Genomic DNA, 18,640 nt, shown 5'->3' on the forward strand with positions numbered 1-18,640 from the left:
AGAAAATAAAAACAAACATAAAGGTAATACCAACAAAAGGAGTTAAGGCTTACCCGATCCAAAGCTTGCTGCACTTCGCAAAAAGGCTCGACGCCTCACCCGAGTCCTTCCTCGAGACCTCCAAGTCGCTCAGGCCGGTAGCATCTTTGACCCCAGTAAAATAATCACGGAAGGGATCTTCCCTTCTGTGGCCTCCCTCAATGGAAAGGTTCTTCAAGGACCGAGCCTCTCGAATCATCTCCTCAAAAAACGAGGGGAGCAGCGGGGAGACTTCAATTTCTATTGCCCCAAGTGAATCACTTGGGGCGTTCTCTCCATCTTGGGGGACCTCGAGATCAGCCCCTGTAGTCGTACCCACCATTGTCTCATTATGGTGGGAGGTAGCCTCGATCCTTGACGACTTGGGGACTTTGACCAATTCTCTTCCCGAGACTCCCTCATCACGGGATGGAATCTCAGCAGCCTTCACCGATTCAGTGGCCTTTGGGTCCTCGGTACTCATTTTTACTCAGGCCACCAGCCCGGAGTCATCATCTTCCTCTTCTTCATCTTCATCCCTAAGACGCCGAACAGACTCCTCGGTCAGGAGAATAATATTCTTCCTCAGCTTGCGAACTGCCTTCTTCTTCGGTTCCGGATCCTTGGAGGTCGAGATATTTTTCCTATTTTTGTCCTTCGCTGGTTTCAGTACCGGGATCAAGGTTCCTCCTCACCAGATAAAGGCCTCATAACAACATCTTTGCCAATGCCTATATAAAAATAAAAATAAGAAACGCTTTACAAAATCAACAAAGACGTGAGAAAGAAGCTTACCATGTGTTTTGGCCTCCCATCGTCCCTTTGATAAATTGCGCCATGAGCACTCGGTATATGTAGAGGTCGAGGCCAGGTCCCATACCCAGCTCTTAAGATTAGGAATTGCACCGGGCATCCAAGCAACCGCTACATCACGGAAAAGGATATCGATGAGAAAGAAACGAATAAGCAAAACAATATGAGCTAACAGTAAGATTGTACTTACGCTTCATGTTCCATTTCTCGGGAAATGGCATCTTCTCGGCCGGGATAAGGTCGGAAGTCTTCATTCGAACAAACCAGAGCATCCAACCTCGGTCCTTATCCTCATCTATGCTCGAGAACAGTACTTTGTTAGCTCGGCATTGTAGTTTTATTAACCCACCTCGATAGAGGTGGGGGCTATATAACCTGATGAGATGGTCGAGGGTGAAAGGAATCCCCTCGACCTTGCTCACGAAAATTCAGAGCAGAATAACGATTCGCCAAAAGGAAGGGTGCATTTGGCTTAGGGTTATTTGGTACTGGCAGCAAAAGTCAATGACAACGGGGTCGAGGGGGCCCAACGTGAAAGGGTAAGTATAAACACTTAAAAACCCTTCCACATAGGTGGTGATATCTTCATCGGTAGCCGGGATCACCACTTCTTTGTTCCCCCAGTTGCAATCTTTCCTTACCTGCTTAAAATGTCCCTCAGTTATCGAGCAAATATAACTTGATAGTGGCTCGCATCGACCGGGAACCGACGAGGTTTTGTCAATCTTAAAATCAGAAGTGAGAACACACCCCCCGGGAACACACTCCTCAGGTCGTGGCTCCACCGATGTTTTATCGTCGGCAGGCTGCGAAGAAGAAGCAGTTTCTTTTTTAGGAATGGTTTTTGACGTTTTTGCCATTTGGATTTGAAGATTGAAAATAGAGGGAGATGACAAGATTTGGTATTCTAAAGAGAGATTTTGTAGTGAAAATCACAGATTCGCAGATGAAGAATTCAGAAGATACAAAAAAGAACTTAGAAGATTTGGTGATTGGAGATCTGAAAGTAAAAAATGGTGAAGAGAGGAGTTATTTATAAAGTTGGCAATGACGGTTTAATATCAGCAGTGGCTGACCATCGTCTAACACACATTTAATGCCTTGGTAATTGAACCGACGGGACAACTATCATGTACGTCATGGTCGGGTTCAATGCAAATGTCAGTATATATCCTAATCGAGCCGTTGGAAAATCATATCGTTTCTCGCCACATCCTTCCCGAGAAACGAAGGGACTATCTGTATACGATCAAAACCGATTTCGACCTTCGTATAATTAGTCAAGATTGGAACATAATAGACCAAAGAGCGTCTTCATAATATCGAGATGAGATCTGAAGCCAGGTTACCGAGCTCAAGTTTCAGGAACCGATCAAATACCGAGTTCGAAGTCATTATCGACTCGAGTCAATATCGAGCTATGATGTGAAGTGGTGCTATCGAGCTTAAGAGCCAGAGACCGACCAATACCGAGCCCCGAGTCAATATCAAGCTCTAAATCTGGAAATCGGCCAATACCAGGTCCGATCTAGATCGAGCCAAGAGACAAGAGCCGTTACAGCCGCACTAAGGGAGAGAATCTCGGCGGGAATTAGGGAAAAGCTAATCTATCATGGGATCCCCACTATGTATTTTTAATTATATCCAAAGTAGGATCCCTTCACTATAAGAGGGATGGCTATTATTTCTATAAAGGGCATCCAACATTAAGGCATTCATACACTCTCATACTCAGATATTATTGATATTCACAGAGAAATACAGTAGAGATTATCCTCTTGTAAGCTTTATACATTGATTCATCTTGCTTGTTTATAAATCATTCTCCATTCAATTTGGTTTGTATCTCATTCTTTACAGTCAATATTCGATATATTTCTACTTACTTTTCCGATTTGTGCCAAGTTATACCATGTATCCTTAGAACTACGTATAAATTCAACTTTATCCATTTTTCGGGTAAACATAATTATAGAAAATTAAATATAGTAATGCTCAACAATATAATTAGGCTATACTTTTACGAATTTCAATAAATTCCATCAAATAGCATCATACTCACTTAAGAACCAAGAAAGTAGGATTTAAAAATCGGCATTTATTGTACTACTATATTGGCACAGTATCAGATGGGTCTTCTCTAATTAATCTTTAACAGCATTCTTGCCTTGATAATATGTTCTCAATGCCTTAAGATGAAATAAGGGCATTAGATTTTATAAACAAGTGTAGAGTGGTAGTTAGTAGTAGTGTTCGACTCATTAAGTGGTTGTAAAATAAATAAAATAAGCGCACTTAATAATTTAAATCTCAATGATTAATATTCAGATAAAAAAAATAAGCACACTTAATAGCTGAGATCTGAATAATTAAAATTAAGACCTTCGTTAAATGCAAACAAATAAGACTTGAATGTATCCAATTACCCAAAAAGTTTTCAAAGGTACTTAGGAAAGCTTAGGAAGTTGATCTAGCTATAGTTTTGGTTAAATTATACTCCTATTTAATCAAGGGGTTAATTTCGCTTGTGGTCACTCAACTTTGTTTCAATTTGACAAAAGTCACTCAATTTCCGTTTATAACTTAAAAGTCATTCAACACTGGTCACATCACTTAAAAGTCACATCTGATGGAATATGGATCTATCATCACCGGAAAAATGACATGGCAAACTTTTAGTTATTTTTTATACCACGTGAGCAACCACATAGAATTTTGACAACGAATTGGATAATTTAATACATGTTGTGCTTGTTCTTGCTTGGATGTGAAAAGTTGTAACCATAATTTTTTTTCTTTAAACATACTAGATAGTTGTACATGAATTATAGCATGTTTGGCCAAGCTACTTAAATCAGCTTATTTTGAGAAGTGTTGTTTCTTAAAATTATTTTTCTCAAAAGTACTTTTGATGAGAAGCAGTTTGTGGTTGGCTAATTAATTCGAAAAGCACTCTTGAGTAGCAATTAATGCTTGGTCAAGCTTTTAAAAAGTACTTTTATGTGTATTTTTTCTCAAAAGCGTTATTCAAAAAAGTATTTTGGGGGAAGAAACTACTTTTTCCTGCTTCTCCTTAAAAGTATTTTTTTTTTTTTCAAAAGCTTGATCAAACACTTAAACTTTGGGGGGAAAAGTTTTTTTTTTTTAAATACAAGTTTAGAGAAGCATGGCCAAACAAGCTATTAATCACATGGATTACAAATGCGCGAGGGCCTTGAAACCAAACCGCCCCTCGCCCGAAAATGCCCATTCCTTTCTCATTGGGGGTCAAAATGCTCGATGTCCTATTACAGCCAGCTCTCAATGAGAAAAGATTTATTTTTAAGAAGTTAATTTGATGACTGCTATATTTATTTCTTTTAGCACTCTAGACACACTGACGGGAGCAAAAAAATATAGAAGTCCCGCGGAGCTGATGACCGCGGGTGGAGAATTACTTGATAAATAGAAGACTATGCTACCGTTTTGGGCCAACAAGGACAAAATCTTCGTCAACGCAAGGAAAGGACATGACAATCAGTCTGAATCCAAGCAACACCCATGAAACCCACCCAGCGTAAGGAAAAATATGGCACCAACGAATATGGCCATACCCAGAAAAGAAATTTGGCCTAACTCCAGTTTATTTGATGAAGTTGAATAGTAAAAAATCTTTGGGCGAAAGGCCGAAAATCAAGGGATTACCTTCGCATAGCCTCCAATGTCTGGATGGTCCTCTTAGACTGGCCATCGGTCTGAGGATGGAAGCCTGTGCTAAGACTCACTCTGCTACCCAAAGCCTCTTATAGGCTCTGTCACAAGGCTGAAGTGAACTATGAATCACTGTCTGATACTATGGATGATGGTATCCCGTGTAGGTGCACTATCTTATCAACCGATCTGGGCTAGCTTGCCCCTAGAGTAAGTCATTGATCGGCAGGAAGTGAGCTGACTTGGTCAACCGATCAATAATCACCCAAATGGCGTCATATTGCCTCGCAGTCTTCGGCAATCCAGAGACAAAGTCCATGGCTATCTCGTCCCACTTCCATTGTGGTATCTGAACTGGTTGTAAGGGTCCTGCTTTTTTTTTTAAGAATCCACTAGGCACTGTGCCTAGGGTTGATTTTCATATATGTAATAAAAGATACAACAAAGGAGGGGGACATAGACCTTACCTCCCAAAATAAAGTGATGGAATATTTGGTCATCAACATATGGTGACTAGATGAATCCTAGAGACTATGTGCATTAAGACCTAAGATAATGTCCTTATTGTCTATCCAATATTGATACCAATTGGGTATACAAAAATAAAGTGGAGTAGGCCTAGGTCAACTATACAAACATGCACAACTAATCCTAATTCTACTGAGTAGATGAGTGAGCATTTTCCTGCTTCAGGTGTCCTCAGTTTGTCGCCAGTGTGTTGATTGATGGAGAAGCAGGACATAGAAACTAGGTCTGGGCCCCTAAGTGTGTCACATTGAAAACTTTGACTGGTGGCATTAGACTGTAGAAGAAACTACTGCAGAATTGCTAGAAGGTTGGAAGCTGACTGTTCTTATGGTGACAGTTGTGTTGTCACCTCTTAATAGTGTTAGAGTTGTGTATAGAAGGGGCAGTAATGCCCTGTAGGTCTCATGGAGATACTGTCCATAGGATATTGTTTTCATTTATTAAGTATTAGCTTGTTTGTGTGTGTAGTAACATGTTGAGGGACTAGAGTGAATTGATGCCCTTCCAGTAGAATGAGTATCAGAGATGCTAATACCACACACTGGAAGTGTGTCAATTGACTAAGCCATCTCAATGATCCTACAAAATTGAACAAAGATGTTAGCCAAATTGAATCTTTAAAGCTCCTATTTTTGAAGGTCGCATTCTGCTTCCATGTTCTTGTGGGAGCTGGGAGCAGAGGATGAAATTAAGGTGGGGTTAAATAGTATTGGGCCATGAAATATTGCTCGTGTGATTTCTTGGCAGAACTGAGTGCAGGGGCTGTTGGTAGCAGGTATTGGGTTATTTTGCCCTGATTGCTTGATTTATTTTTCTTGTGGGGTTTCTGGGTGATTGCCTTCGGGTTCATGTGTGAACTGAAGATAATTGGAGGATTAAATGAGTGTGTGTATGAGTGGTTCAATGAAGTTTGGGTGGGGTGCATATGTTGCATTTGGTTCAGAAGGAATGGTTGGAGGTTGGAGGTCAATGGTGATTTCTGGAGGTCTTCTTTTGTAGCAGTTACAGTAATAGTTGGGACAACTCCTCTAGATGTGTGTGTGTCGACCATGATCATGAGTGGAAGTTGAAGCCTGCTGAAATGGGATTTGGAGCTTCTTGGTTTGTTTGTGTCTGAAAGAAGGTGTGCCAATTATGTCAAAGTGTATTTGACCTCTTATGTGTTCAGGTAATTCATTTAGACAGTGGTAGTGTGTTATGGTGGGAAGGTTGTGACTGATTTTGGACAGTGAATCTGCAGGAAAATTTGCTTATCTGTAAACATGGGAGCATTTGAACTTTTCACACAACCTGCATAGTTCTTTGAGGTTTTGCTCTTTGATGTCCAGATTCCAAGGAGGAGCTGAGGTGTGGTTAAGCCAGTGAATAAGTAGTGCAGAATCAGCTTCTAGGTGAATTTTAGTGATGCCATTGGCCAGACACCACTGCATACCCAAGGCTGTTGCTTGAGTTTCTGCAAGATTGTTGGATCCTTCACCAAGAGGATTGGCTATAGCATGTATGAACTGGTCTTCTGAGTCTCTGATGATGACACCAGCACCAATTTTGCCAGGGTTGTTTAAGGCACTACCATCACTGTTTACTTTAACAAAATCAGTTTCAGGCTTCAGCCATGCCACTGAGGTAATGCTAGTGTGGTACTGCAGGTTCTCAACCACTGAGAGGAAGTCAGGCCAATAAAAAGGCCATAGAATATTAGGGTGGTAGGCTTTGAGTATTTGGTTGATGTCATTAGTAATGGAGAAAAGAACCCTTGTCATTGATGATTTTTTTGAGCTATATTTAGCATTGCATCTATTCTTCCAAAGATTCCAACAAACAATGATGGGAGTGGTGTCTATGAGTAACTTGTGAATTTCATTTTTACTCTTCTGAAACCACCATTTTACAAGCATAGGTTGTAGAGGCATAACAGTGAAAGGAAATCCAAAGGGTCCTGAAATGATTTTCCAGATAGCCTTAGCAAAGTGCCCTCTAATAAGGATGTGATCAACATTTTCAGCTTGGGGTTTAATGCAGCAGACACATCTACTGACAGTTGAAATGTGAAACTTAGCAAGTCTATCATCTGTAGGAAGCTTGTTCCTTAGAGCCCTCCAAAGACAGAAGGACCATTTGAAGGGGATGTATTTATGCCATGTCATCTTATTGGTAAAGAGGGTAGGTCTCTTCTCTCTTACCATATTCCATGCTGAGGCACATGTAAAGTTGCCTGATGGTGTTGCTTTCCAAATTGGTTTGTCAGACAGAAGAGGGTTGTAGTGGATGGGGACTTGTGAAATGAATTGGATTATATGAGCTGGAGCAGTGGCATTCAATTTCTGGAGATCCCAAGATCCTGAGCTCCAGAAGTGGAAGACCTTTATGTTGCCAAGTCTGCTCCCTTGTGCTCTATAGCTGGCTAAGTTGCCTATGCCAAGGCAATTGTCCCACCCAAAACTTGAGCTTCCTGATTGAAGTCTCCATTGTATGTGTGTTTCTGCCTGTTTCTTGTTAGCCATCATTCTTTTCCATGTCTGTGATTGGCCTGAATGCCATTTTTTGGAGATGGGGTGAGATCTCTGACGGTATTTGGCCTTGAGAAAGTTACTCCAAAGAGTGTCCTTTGTTCTGAAGTGCCACCATTGTTTGATTTCCATGGATTTGCAAACATCCTCGGTGGTTCTGAAACCAATTCCCCCTTCATTTTGGGGTTTATAAATCTTTTGCCAAGATGCCCAGTGATATTTGTTTCTATCATTATTCATACCCCAGAAAAAGTTTACAACAAGTTTTTCAATTTGTTTGATCACAGTTTTAGGAGGAAAAACTACTGAGAGGAGATAGATTGGTAAAGATTAGAGAACATGTTTAATCAATGTTGCTCTTCCACCGTAAGACAGCATTCTACCATGCCATCCTCTTATTCTGCTTACTATTTTGGATGTGAGGGAATTGAAATGGACAATTCTCTTCCTACCAAGTGACGAAAAGACCACCTCTTTGGTGGTGACATTTTTTTATAGGTACAAGTCATGCTCTTATATTTTAGGGAAAATATGTATTTTAACAATAACATCAAAGAGCATGCTTAATCCGGCTATTTCAGACAGAATCCTCTTTCACAGATTACAAACTTAGAAAATGCAAGAGCTTGTGCTAGTTGAAGAGTTTCACTACCAGACCTCTATCTCTGGAGATATTACAATAGGACTTCTTACTGTATGATTTCCCTTCTCTTCCACCCAGGTTATTGAACCAGATTCGACTTTTTGTTCTGCGTCGTCTTTGTAACGAATGGTCAAAATGTAACTCTGCTTCTGATTTTTCTTCTTAAAGACCAATGTTTGTGGTGACACAGAAACATTGGAGTTCCTTGGTGATTTCACTTTCACTCTATACTTAGCTGCACCACTCCCAACATTTGTTACTGTCCTCCTGAATTTCTGCTCCAACCAAGTGAAGTCCCCTTGTGGGCTAAAGAATGCAATAAATGATGGGTAATTGATATCCGATGATGTATTTGAGCAGTTGTGATTGGCTGATGATCTTGCAATTGTTTTGAACTGCTCCTCTGTGAAATTCAAAGAACAAAGAAGATTAACATAATCTTGCGGAGTGGCATCATATATGAGGCCTGGATCAAAAGCCCGGTTAGGATCAACATGCCCAGCTCCCATGTCTAGTGGTGTAGCACGTTTGTTATCCTCAGAACATTTTATGGGTTTTTGAGTATTATCCAAAGAGTTGGCAGTGGTCATCATGGCGGAACGAATAGCTGAAGGACTCCATTCAGGATGTGCACCTTTAACCATTGCAGCTATTCCCGCAATGTGAGGAGCAGCCATGGATGTGCCTGATTCAAGATAGTAATCAGTTGCCAATTCTACATTGGTACCAATTTTCTCAACTGCAATATTAGACGGGTAGGCGGCTAGAATTAACACTCCTGGTGCCAATATGTCTGGCTTTGCTACTCCCAGGTAGCTTCGAGAGGGGCCTCTAGCTGAGGATGCAGAAACAACTGGAGCAGGCTTTGAGTCCAAATACGTCTCCAGGAAACTAATGCTGGCTTTGGGTTCATGAGTCTTTGTGACATAATTCATAACTTGTTTCCCTTCCTTGGGGGTTATAACAACTCCAGGATTTGGAAATTCAGTGGACCTTAGTATTGCTGGATCGTCGGTAATAAAGATGGCTGCTCCAACTCTGGCCTCTGCAACAGAGTTCATTTGGTCAGTAACTACATCTGCATCTCCGCTCCTCTGACAAACAATGATGCTACGTCCAGCATCAAGTACTTGGGCTAATAATTCAGCTGAATCACAAGCAGACAGTGTCTTGTTGTAAATTACAGGCCAATTGCTAATGATTGCTCTTGCTGGAAACAAGCTCCATCCCTTAATCTTTAGACCACTTCCCAGTGTCAGAGTCCCGGAAAACCACCTGTCAGTATGACCTGATGCTACTGTGAAGATCCATGGGACTCCATTGTTTAAACTTCCCATATTAGGACCACTATTTCCTGCTGAAGCAGAAACTAGCACACCCTTTGTCATGGCACCGAAAGCAGCTATTGCAATAGTATCTTCATACAAAGGAATAAAGCGCCAGCCGTAGGAAATGCATATCATGTCAACACCATCTGCAACAGCTTGGTCCATAGCTGCGATCAAATCAGAAGCGAAGTTTCCCTCATCAAAGCTAAACTTATACACCGCAAGTCTAGCTCGCGGTGCAACCCCTTTTGCTGTTCCAGGAGCATATCCGAAATATGAAGCTCCTTTGACAAAGCTACCAGCAGCAATAGAGGCAACATGCGTGCCATGACCAATAGTATCCCTTGCAGAATTCATGGAAATGTTCCAATCAGGATTTTCGGCCATTAGTCCCTTATTGAAGTAATTGGCCCCAATGAGCTTCCTGTTGCACATTGAAGTATTAAACTCCACACCTGGCCGACAAATTCCCTTCCATTTTTGGGGGATTTCAGGCATTCCATCATCTCTGAAACTTGCAGACTCTGGCCAGACACCAGAGTCAAGAACACCAATGATCACATCCTGGCCAAAACCAGAAGCTGGCCATAGACCAGAGGAGGGGTTGAGCTTAAGAAACTCAGAGGTATGTGTAGTGTGAGCTTCAAGAGACCTATCTTTATAAGCTGAAATGAAACCTTTGGACTTCTTGAGAGTTTCTAGCTCATCTTTAGACAAAACAGCGCTGAAGCCATGAAATACATTGTCATAAGAATAGAGAAGCTTTGGAACAGGATGGCGGCTATTAAGTGAAGCGGGAGTTACAATCTCGATGGAGTCAATGGTGGAAGAATGCCAGTGATGGTGACTAGCAAACACCTTAGGCATTAAAGACTTGTCCAAGTGGACAATGTATGTTGTTCTCTCTGCTATGGCTACTAAACAGAAGAAATGGGCAATAAGAAACCAAGATAAGAAGAGAAGAGGTCGGAAACTATCCATTTCCATTGTTAACTATGTAATTTGTGTCTTCCAACTACAGATAAGCCTCCTTTTTATAGTACAGAGGCAAAAACAAACCAATGGCCATTGGCCATTATTTTAAGTAGATAGTAATATAATTTGAGCACATGGTGCAGTAAATCTTTTTCAATATAAAATCCTGTCAAAAGAGAAGAATACCTTTGAAGTTTGAGCCATTGGCCAAGGCGGGTTTTGTTAGTATAAATTACTGCAAATTGCAAATATATAACAGCACATTCATCAACAGCTTCTCAGCTTTTAGCTTATTAAACGGACATATTGCATACTTTAATCATTCCTTTTTTTAATAAGAAATTATTCTTCTTCCTCTTTTTGATAGGCTGTTTAGTTTATTCTAATTTTCCCCTTTCTTTGAATATGCATGGTTGTAAGGGTTTTTGGCGCTACTATGGGGATGACATAACAAAGACCTTTGGGAAGACCACCTAATGACATTTTTGAAGATCTGCGGTGAATTCGGTCTTATTTTGTATTTGTCTATGAAATCTACATAAGGGGAGCCTTAGAGCAACGGTAAAGTTGTTTCTGTAGGTAACGAGTTCAAGTCGGGAAAATAGTCACTAATGCTTGCATTAGGGTATTGAACTCATTATAGTTTTAAAGTTATGGGTTCATATCTATTATTTTTGTAATTTTAATGAATTTTTACTCCGTATCGAAAGTTATGGGTTCAATTGAACCCATAACTACCACACTGCATCCGCCCTTGCTTGGGTGCAGCCCTTCCTCGGACCCTGCATGAACACAGGATGCCTTGTGCACCGGCCTGCCCTGCCCTATGAAATGTAAAGTTATAGGACATTAACTTTTGTAACTTCTCAAAAACATAACTAGAAGTTATACGTGTATATATCCCTCTATATCAAATGATGCATAGACTTGGCAATCTGGAAATGAAGCAAACCTATACGGAAGGCAATGGTGTAGCAAATTGTTTGGCAAAGCATATCAGTAGCATGGATGTTTTTGAAAGCTTAAGGATATATCATTAACCCCCTTGTGTTAATAACTGTATTAGGATTGCATTTCCCAGGACAGTTGAGTCGTGTAATAGCTACTGTGTTCTTAATATAATTATCAACAAAAAAAAAAAAAGAGGTTACAAAATGCGAAAGGCAACAAAATACTTTTCGCGTACAATGCGAAAGGCAAGGCAGGGTGCTCACCAACTGAGTTGGCTCCAATACAAATTGGGACGACTATGTGATTGGGCTATAATGTCTTATATGGACCAGAAAATAGTCCGACTTTTTCTTCTCCTTGATATAAGTAACAAAATACTGAAACTATCAGGTTTATTCACCCCCATCAACTGTTGGGACAAACTCAGACATGACCATAAATAAGAATCTTGCATTGTAGGAAACCTCTGAATTTGACTTAGCTTCACCCTTTTGCGAATTATAGCATGATATACATTAGCACCTACATAGAATTAAATTGAGCATAAAATTGGCATTGTCAAACAAGAATACTTTTTTAGCAACTGGGCCTAAAAAAGCTTCCGCGGAAATATTGACAATATGGCATTGAATCTCCTCTCGAATTCCACCTACTCTGTATCCTAGCCCTCTCAAATGGAAGCTCAGTTAAGGCACCGAAGAAGCTAGGTAGATGACAGAAGGTGCAATATACATGTGCAGGTCAATTAAGCATTCGGAAGCTTGTACTCAAGCATCTCCCTTACATTTAACCGAATGGATGGCCCCATCGATGAACATACATGTGCACTCTTCCAGTAAACTCCTTTTGCACCTGATGGTTTATTTGCTTCTATTGATTTCTGTTATTCAAAGAAATGCAGTTGAATGAATTTTATACATATCAATGGTAACATTTCAACCACTCTGGTAGAAGGTAAGCATAAAACATACCACTGCAGCGATGAAGTTTATGATAAGATCTTCTTCCGAGAAATTTGCTTTCCCAAATGGTAAGTGAACAATTCCAGTTTTATCTGCTCGGTATTCTACTTTACCCTTTTTGAATTCTTCGATAGCCTGGAAGAAATATTAATCAATTTACATGCTTGAAAAATGGTTCAATAAGCAAATCATCAGCCTACTCACTAATTACATTGTTTTGCATTTTGTAACTCTGAATGACTTCAGCTAGCATATATGCACTTTTCCATTTTTCATTTTATAGAAAGATCTAGGCATTATTCCATTCTACAACGAGAAAGTTGAACATAAAAAGACAGTGTTCTGATTAACTTTTTCCACAAGCAGAAAATACTGACACTTCACCTGAGGTATATTTGCAGTGACAGTACCAGCTTTTGGGTTCGGCATGAGTCCCCTAGGTCCCAGAATCCTACCTAAGCTAGCGACCTGTCGCAAATGATAGAGAATGTATTAATATGAATCCACAAAAGAATAACGCAAAATGAGCCGCAGATATGTTCAGGATTAAAATAAAAAAAAATGTTTTGACACAAAAGTAACTTAAAGAGATGCAACTTTTTACATCAGCTATCCGGCAGCCTTAAAATGAAAAGAGGGGCTGGGGAGCCTATATGATTGATCACTCAGCTTAAGCTAGGGTCACTATGGCCCTCCATCCTGCAGCATTACTAGATCTATGACAGAACAAGAGGGACCATAAATCATTCAAGCATACTGTGTGAAATATGTTCGCATGAAGCATAAAGAAGTTGAGTACAATGTAAAAATATGAAAATTTAAAATTAACTTTTTAAAGAAAGAAGGTTTGCTTAGAAAACATGTGCTCTGATAACTAGACAGATTTTGAGTTTGATGAATTTTATGAGCACCAACTTAGCAAAAGGTATGAAAAAAAGGTACACCGAAGGATGGAGAAAGACTGCGAGTAACAGAAGCTTCTATGAAAATTTAACAAAATTATGTTTCATTCAACCAAAACAACTTATCAGAGAAGTTTTCAGAAGAAAAGGAAACGACAGCTGAGAGCTTTTCACCAAGCCATATGAGTTGGTTCAGGACAGTCACTCTTAAGACTGTAGTGGACACTTCAATATTAAATTCTCAAAACCAAGAGACAAGAGTTTGTAGGCTGGTTTTCGAAGAAAGTATAAAGATGAAAAGAGAGACCAAATTGAACACAAAAGGCAAGTCACACTGTTATCTTAGCAAAGACTAGAGAAACACCTTAGGCATCATATCTGGTGTCGCAATCAATTTGTCAAAATCCATAAATCCTCCCTTTATTTGTTCTATCAAATCCTCTCCACCCACTAGATCAGCTCCTGCATTTTTTGCTTCATCGAACTTTTCACCTGTAGAATTTTAGGTGCAACACAATTAGCGTACAAAATAGAGACTACAATTCCAAAGAAATATTTCAAGACCAGAACAGTCTATAACTACCATTTGACCACATCGCAAATGCTAAAAGAGCCTAGCATAGTGCATTCAGTAGGTAGGGTCACTAAAAACTAGACAAAACAATCGCACTGGAAAAGGAAGACCACAAGTATTCATCTTTTTTTAGAATACCTCATTGGAGTCTTTTGTTTCATTTATTTTTACCATGTCTCTCTGTATGATGATCTCGTAGTATCTTGAGGCAGGTGCCTCCTTTTCCAAATAGAGAGGACTTCTACACAGGGTAAGTGACGTAACGCAAAATTTCACTGCACTCAAGGGGTGGAAACTACTAATTGGTTTGCAATTTGAGGAAGGAGCAAAGCTTCAAGATCAAAGAGAGAAGCATGAAAGACAATAGCTTCATCAAGATATCATTGGTAAAAAATATTGTATTACACTTCTTTAAGTAAATAAAGCATGGCCAAACTAAAATCAATGTTTCATTTCAAGCAGATCAAGATTAGTACATTAGGTAATGCATCATATGCAGCTTGAAGCTTCACAAATGAGTTGTTCATCAGGTGCGCCTTTGAGCACTACTTTTACAGATTGAAATAATATCTACAAATTGAAAGAGGAGTGCAGAACCATTTGCTGGAGAAAAGTAGTAGTTTCAATGAAAAAGAGAAGACGATACGATTACTGAGGTGAACAGTTTCACATTCCCGAGGAAAAAGGACAGGAAGAATGGAATAGGAACGTAAAAGTACATTGGAAGATTGTCTTTCATAGTCTAGGAAGAACCAGAGTTGACTTTTCCAATGGGCATTGATAGAAGGATAAAGTTCAGACATATGAGAACATATTTACAGTGCAGTATATTCCCTTAAAGATGAGAGATGATGCCAGTGACTGCAGGCAATATATTATAATTCAGATGCCAACTTTTCCTTATAGCTTTCAAAAAGTATGCCTTGCTTTCGGGGCATTAGTGACACAATCTTTAAAACTGAAGATCAATCTATTGGCTTACTATCAAGATAAATTCACACAATATATATCTTAAGGAAGTACCTTGGGTAAGAACAGCCACTTTAACAGTTTGACCTGTTCCCTTGGGCAAATTAACCTGAAATAAAGAAGTCGTCACAATTGGAGATACTAATCATACCACTAAACACGCGATAGAAACTTTGAAGTATGTAATGATGATGAATGAAAACTTACAGTTGCCCTAAGCTGCTGATCATTGTATTTTGGGTCAATATTGAGACGGAAATGGGCTTCAGCTGTTTCAGTAAACTTTGTGCTAGCTGTTGTTTTGAGCAGTTCTATAGCTGTTTTCAAGTCATACTCTTTCTTGATTTCTCTTAATTTTTGAATCTCCAAGAACCTCTTAGACCGTGTCTAATTATCATGACCAAAAAAAAAAAAAATCAACCAGTTTATGAGAAATAGATGGAGCAATGGGTAAATAAGAGAGGGAGAAACAGAGAATTTTGATGCTTAAGGTAACAACTAAGGAAAAGTACATATATCAGAAATGTAGTTTGAAAATCAATAGAGATGATCTTCCACAACTAGCATCTGAAAAGTGCAAGGTTCTTCACCTGTAGAGTGACATCCACTACTGGTCAAAAGAAGGAAGCAAATGCAGAAACATGTAAGATATTCAACCTCCAGACTGCATATTTACTAAAGATGTCTGAAATACTAGGACAAGGATCACATGAGGAAGTCTAAATGGCCTATCTCAATTCCGCTACTCATAGCCTAGCACTTGCTGCATCAAAAATTTGATTGTTCGTTGTTGGTGATTGATCTTTTCCATCATGATTCCACTTTCTAAAAGAAGATTCTTTTACCACACTTTATTAGTATTACACCAAAAGTAACTTATGATAAAATTGTCCTCCGATACAAACAGGAAAGCATGGGTCATGGAAAAACTTGCCAGTAAGCATATAAAAAACAAGCTTCCTTTGAAATGATACATAGCGTAAAACTGCAAAAATTGTGATGTGACTTGCCAACCACAAGATAAATATAGTCTTCCCTAACCATTATTTCTTTTCCCTTCCTATGAAATTGTAATCTCAGTATTATTTAATTCCACTTCATAATCCCGGTATTATATTATAATTTTTCTTGTTTGAGCGAGCTTGTGCACTGCCGATTAATCCACCGGGTACCTGCTACCTACTATTCAGTCCATCAAGGCTTAGACAGATGCAAAGAAATCACCTACTACATTAAAATAAATTACTGAATGATCTAATCATTGCACCAAACAAACATGTAGGGTTTAAATCACCAAATTTACATGAGCAAAGAAACTCAGACAAGTTCACCCCAAAAAAAATGAACCAAGAAATGCCAAAACGGGTCATTTTGACAGTAATATCATCACAAAGATCAACAAATAAAAAACTTCAGCAAAACCCACATATCATACAAACAAACAAGGACCAAACTTTCATCTAACATCCATAAAATTAACAAGAAATGGAGAGTTTCTACATACTCTATCCCTCTTCATGAGCAAAGAAAGTCATTTTTATAGCAATATTATCACAAGAATCAACAAAATACAAAAATTAAGCAAACCCCACCACATATAACACGGAAAAAAAAAAGAACCTTTCATATCTAAAATCCATAAAATCAACAAGAAAAAGACAGTTGCTCAACATACTCTATCCCTATACAGGAGCAAGGAAGTCATTTGTACTGTAATTATTTTTTTGATGACCGAGAAATCAAAAAAGGAGGGGATGACGGGCCATCCTCTACCCTTCTGCATTTAAATACCAGAGTTAGTTCGCTTGGCACAAGGCTCAAACCTGTGACCTAAGTTCCCCAACCATTGCCAATTGAGCTAACCCCCGGGGAAAGTCATTTTTAAAGCAACAGCTTGTTTGGATGGTTGTTAGTTGTTGTATTGTATCGTATTGTTACTTTAAATACAATGTTTGTTTTGACTGTTACTTAAATTTTATCGTATCGTATCGTTACATCCGTCGTTATGTAACGACGAAAAATGCCGAACGACCTGATGTGGTCGCGTCGTTTCCTTATCTTTTTCTCTCATATTGTCCTTCCTTATTATTAAAAAATCCTATTATGTTGTATTGTATCGTATTGTTACTTTAAATACAATATTTGTTTTGATTGTTACTTAAATTTTATCATATCGTATCGTTAAATCCGTAGTTATGTAACGACGAAAAATGCCACTCTATGGAACAACCTGGTGTGGTCGCGTTGTTTACTTATCTGTTAATAACATCCAAACAAGCTATTAATGCCATCACAAGAATCAACAAAATACAAAAAATAAGCAAAACCCACATATAACACGAAAAGAAAAATCTTTCACATCTAAATCCATAAAATCAACAAGAAAAAGATTAGTAGCTCAACATACTCTATCCCTCTCTTCATGGGCAAAAGAAGTCACTTTTATAGCAATATCAAAATTTAAGCTAATCCCGCATATAACACGGAAAAAAAAATCTTTAACTTCTAAATCCAATAAAATCAACAAGAGAAAAGATGAGTTGTTCAACATACTCTATCCCTCTTCAAGGGCAAAGCAGCTTTGCCTTTCTTGGGCTTAGAGGTTGGAATTGCAACAGCAACAGCGCCTTCTCCACCTTCTTCGTCAACAGCCTCATCAACCTCAGCTTCAGCAGCCATAGCAGCAGTAACAACAATAGGTCCATTGGACTTCCTTTCTTTGTAATGGAGGATTAGTGGGTGTAGAGAAAAGGACTTGTGGGGTGTGAAAAGGAGAGGCTTTGGTTTGAAAAGTAAGGAATTGGGGTTGAGTTCTTGTGAGAGAAGTGAGGATAGAGTGAGAGTAGAGGGTGTAGCTGTGGAAGCCATTGTTGAACGAGAGAGACCTCTGTTTGTTGAAGGGATTGTAATTGTGGTGAATAATCAATATATATGCATATCCATTTGGTGTATGTTGATAATGAGATAAGAGAGTGTCTCTAGTAAGGTATATTAAATATTTACCATTTTGACCGAATGAAGTTTGAGAAGGTGTTATTTGAACCCTGTTAGATTTTGAATTATTGTCATATAAGCCCTTTGTGGATGCAAGTTTCTTGGGGAGGATAAAAACAGATAACACGTTACACGGGCGGCTCAATAAATATGGAAGCCTAAAGCAAAAATTCAACAAGAGGCCTTTTTTTTATATAAAAGAAAAAATTTATATATAATTTTATTTAAATTCTGTAATTCTAGTTTTTCATATGCAAAGTTATTAATAATTTTATCTAATCCATTTAATTTCTCTTGAAATATACACGTTGTGGGACTGTATTAAAGTTTTAACCTTCTTTGAGTTATGGTCTAGAGAGTGATTCCCAAAAAGATATTTTTTCTCAATTTATGATCAACAATTTAATCGTACTTTTTTACTATAAAAATTTATATTTTCTCATTTAAAGCACTAAATATTCTTTTAAAAATAAATTAATATATAACCTATTAGAAAATTTTGAGGCCCAAAAAATTATGAGGCTCAAAGCAACTGCTTTAGCAGCCTTACCCTTGGGTCGGCACTGCACGTTACGTGGTAGGGGTCGTTTGATTTGCCAACATGATATGGAGGTATCATAAATTTATAATACTATTAAGAGTTATTTGGTTCGCATTTTGGTTTTGCGAAGATTATAGTATAAAAATATTTAGGGATTCATAATTAATAATGATGAGATTGTTATATATGAATATTTATTCTAAAAGAGTATTATTGTCTTTTAATAGTTTAATCATTATATTGCT

General features: G+C 38.6%; 2 protein-coding genes across 2 annotated transcripts; both read right to left on the minus strand.

The window, feature by feature from the left end:
• Positions 1-4,934: 4,934 nt before the first annotated feature.
• Positions 4,935-10,793, minus strand: LOC107809422 (subtilisin-like protease SBT3). The gene has a single exon (XM_016634056.2). It carries the CDS (start codon positions 10,512-10,514, stop codon positions 8,205-8,207), a length of 2,310 nt encoding a protein of 769 aa, XP_016489542.1. The 5' UTR covers positions 10,515-10,793; the 3' UTR covers positions 4,935-8,204.
• A 1,093-nt stretch (positions 10,794-11,886) lies between these two features.
• On the minus strand, positions 11,887-17,809 carry LOC107809424 (large ribosomal subunit protein uL1c). Its single transcript, XM_075237990.1, has 7 exons — positions 17,414-17,809; positions 15,068-15,247; positions 14,915-14,969; positions 13,682-13,809; positions 12,800-12,883; positions 12,425-12,550; positions 11,887-12,333 (listed from the first exon to the last, which is right to left on the minus strand). The coding sequence occupies exons 1-7, from the start codon at positions 17,726-17,728 to the stop codon at positions 12,199-12,201; spliced, it is 1,023 nt and encodes a 340-aa protein (XP_075094091.1). The 5' UTR covers positions 17,729-17,809; the 3' UTR covers positions 11,887-12,198.
• Positions 17,810-18,640: the final 831 nt, after the last annotated feature.

This window comes from Nicotiana tabacum, chromosome 19 (assembly GCF_000715075.1).
Source record: "Nicotiana tabacum cultivar K326 chromosome 19, ASM71507v2, whole genome shotgun sequence".
Taxonomy (NCBI): domain Eukaryota; kingdom Viridiplantae; phylum Streptophyta; class Magnoliopsida; order Solanales; family Solanaceae; genus Nicotiana; species Nicotiana tabacum.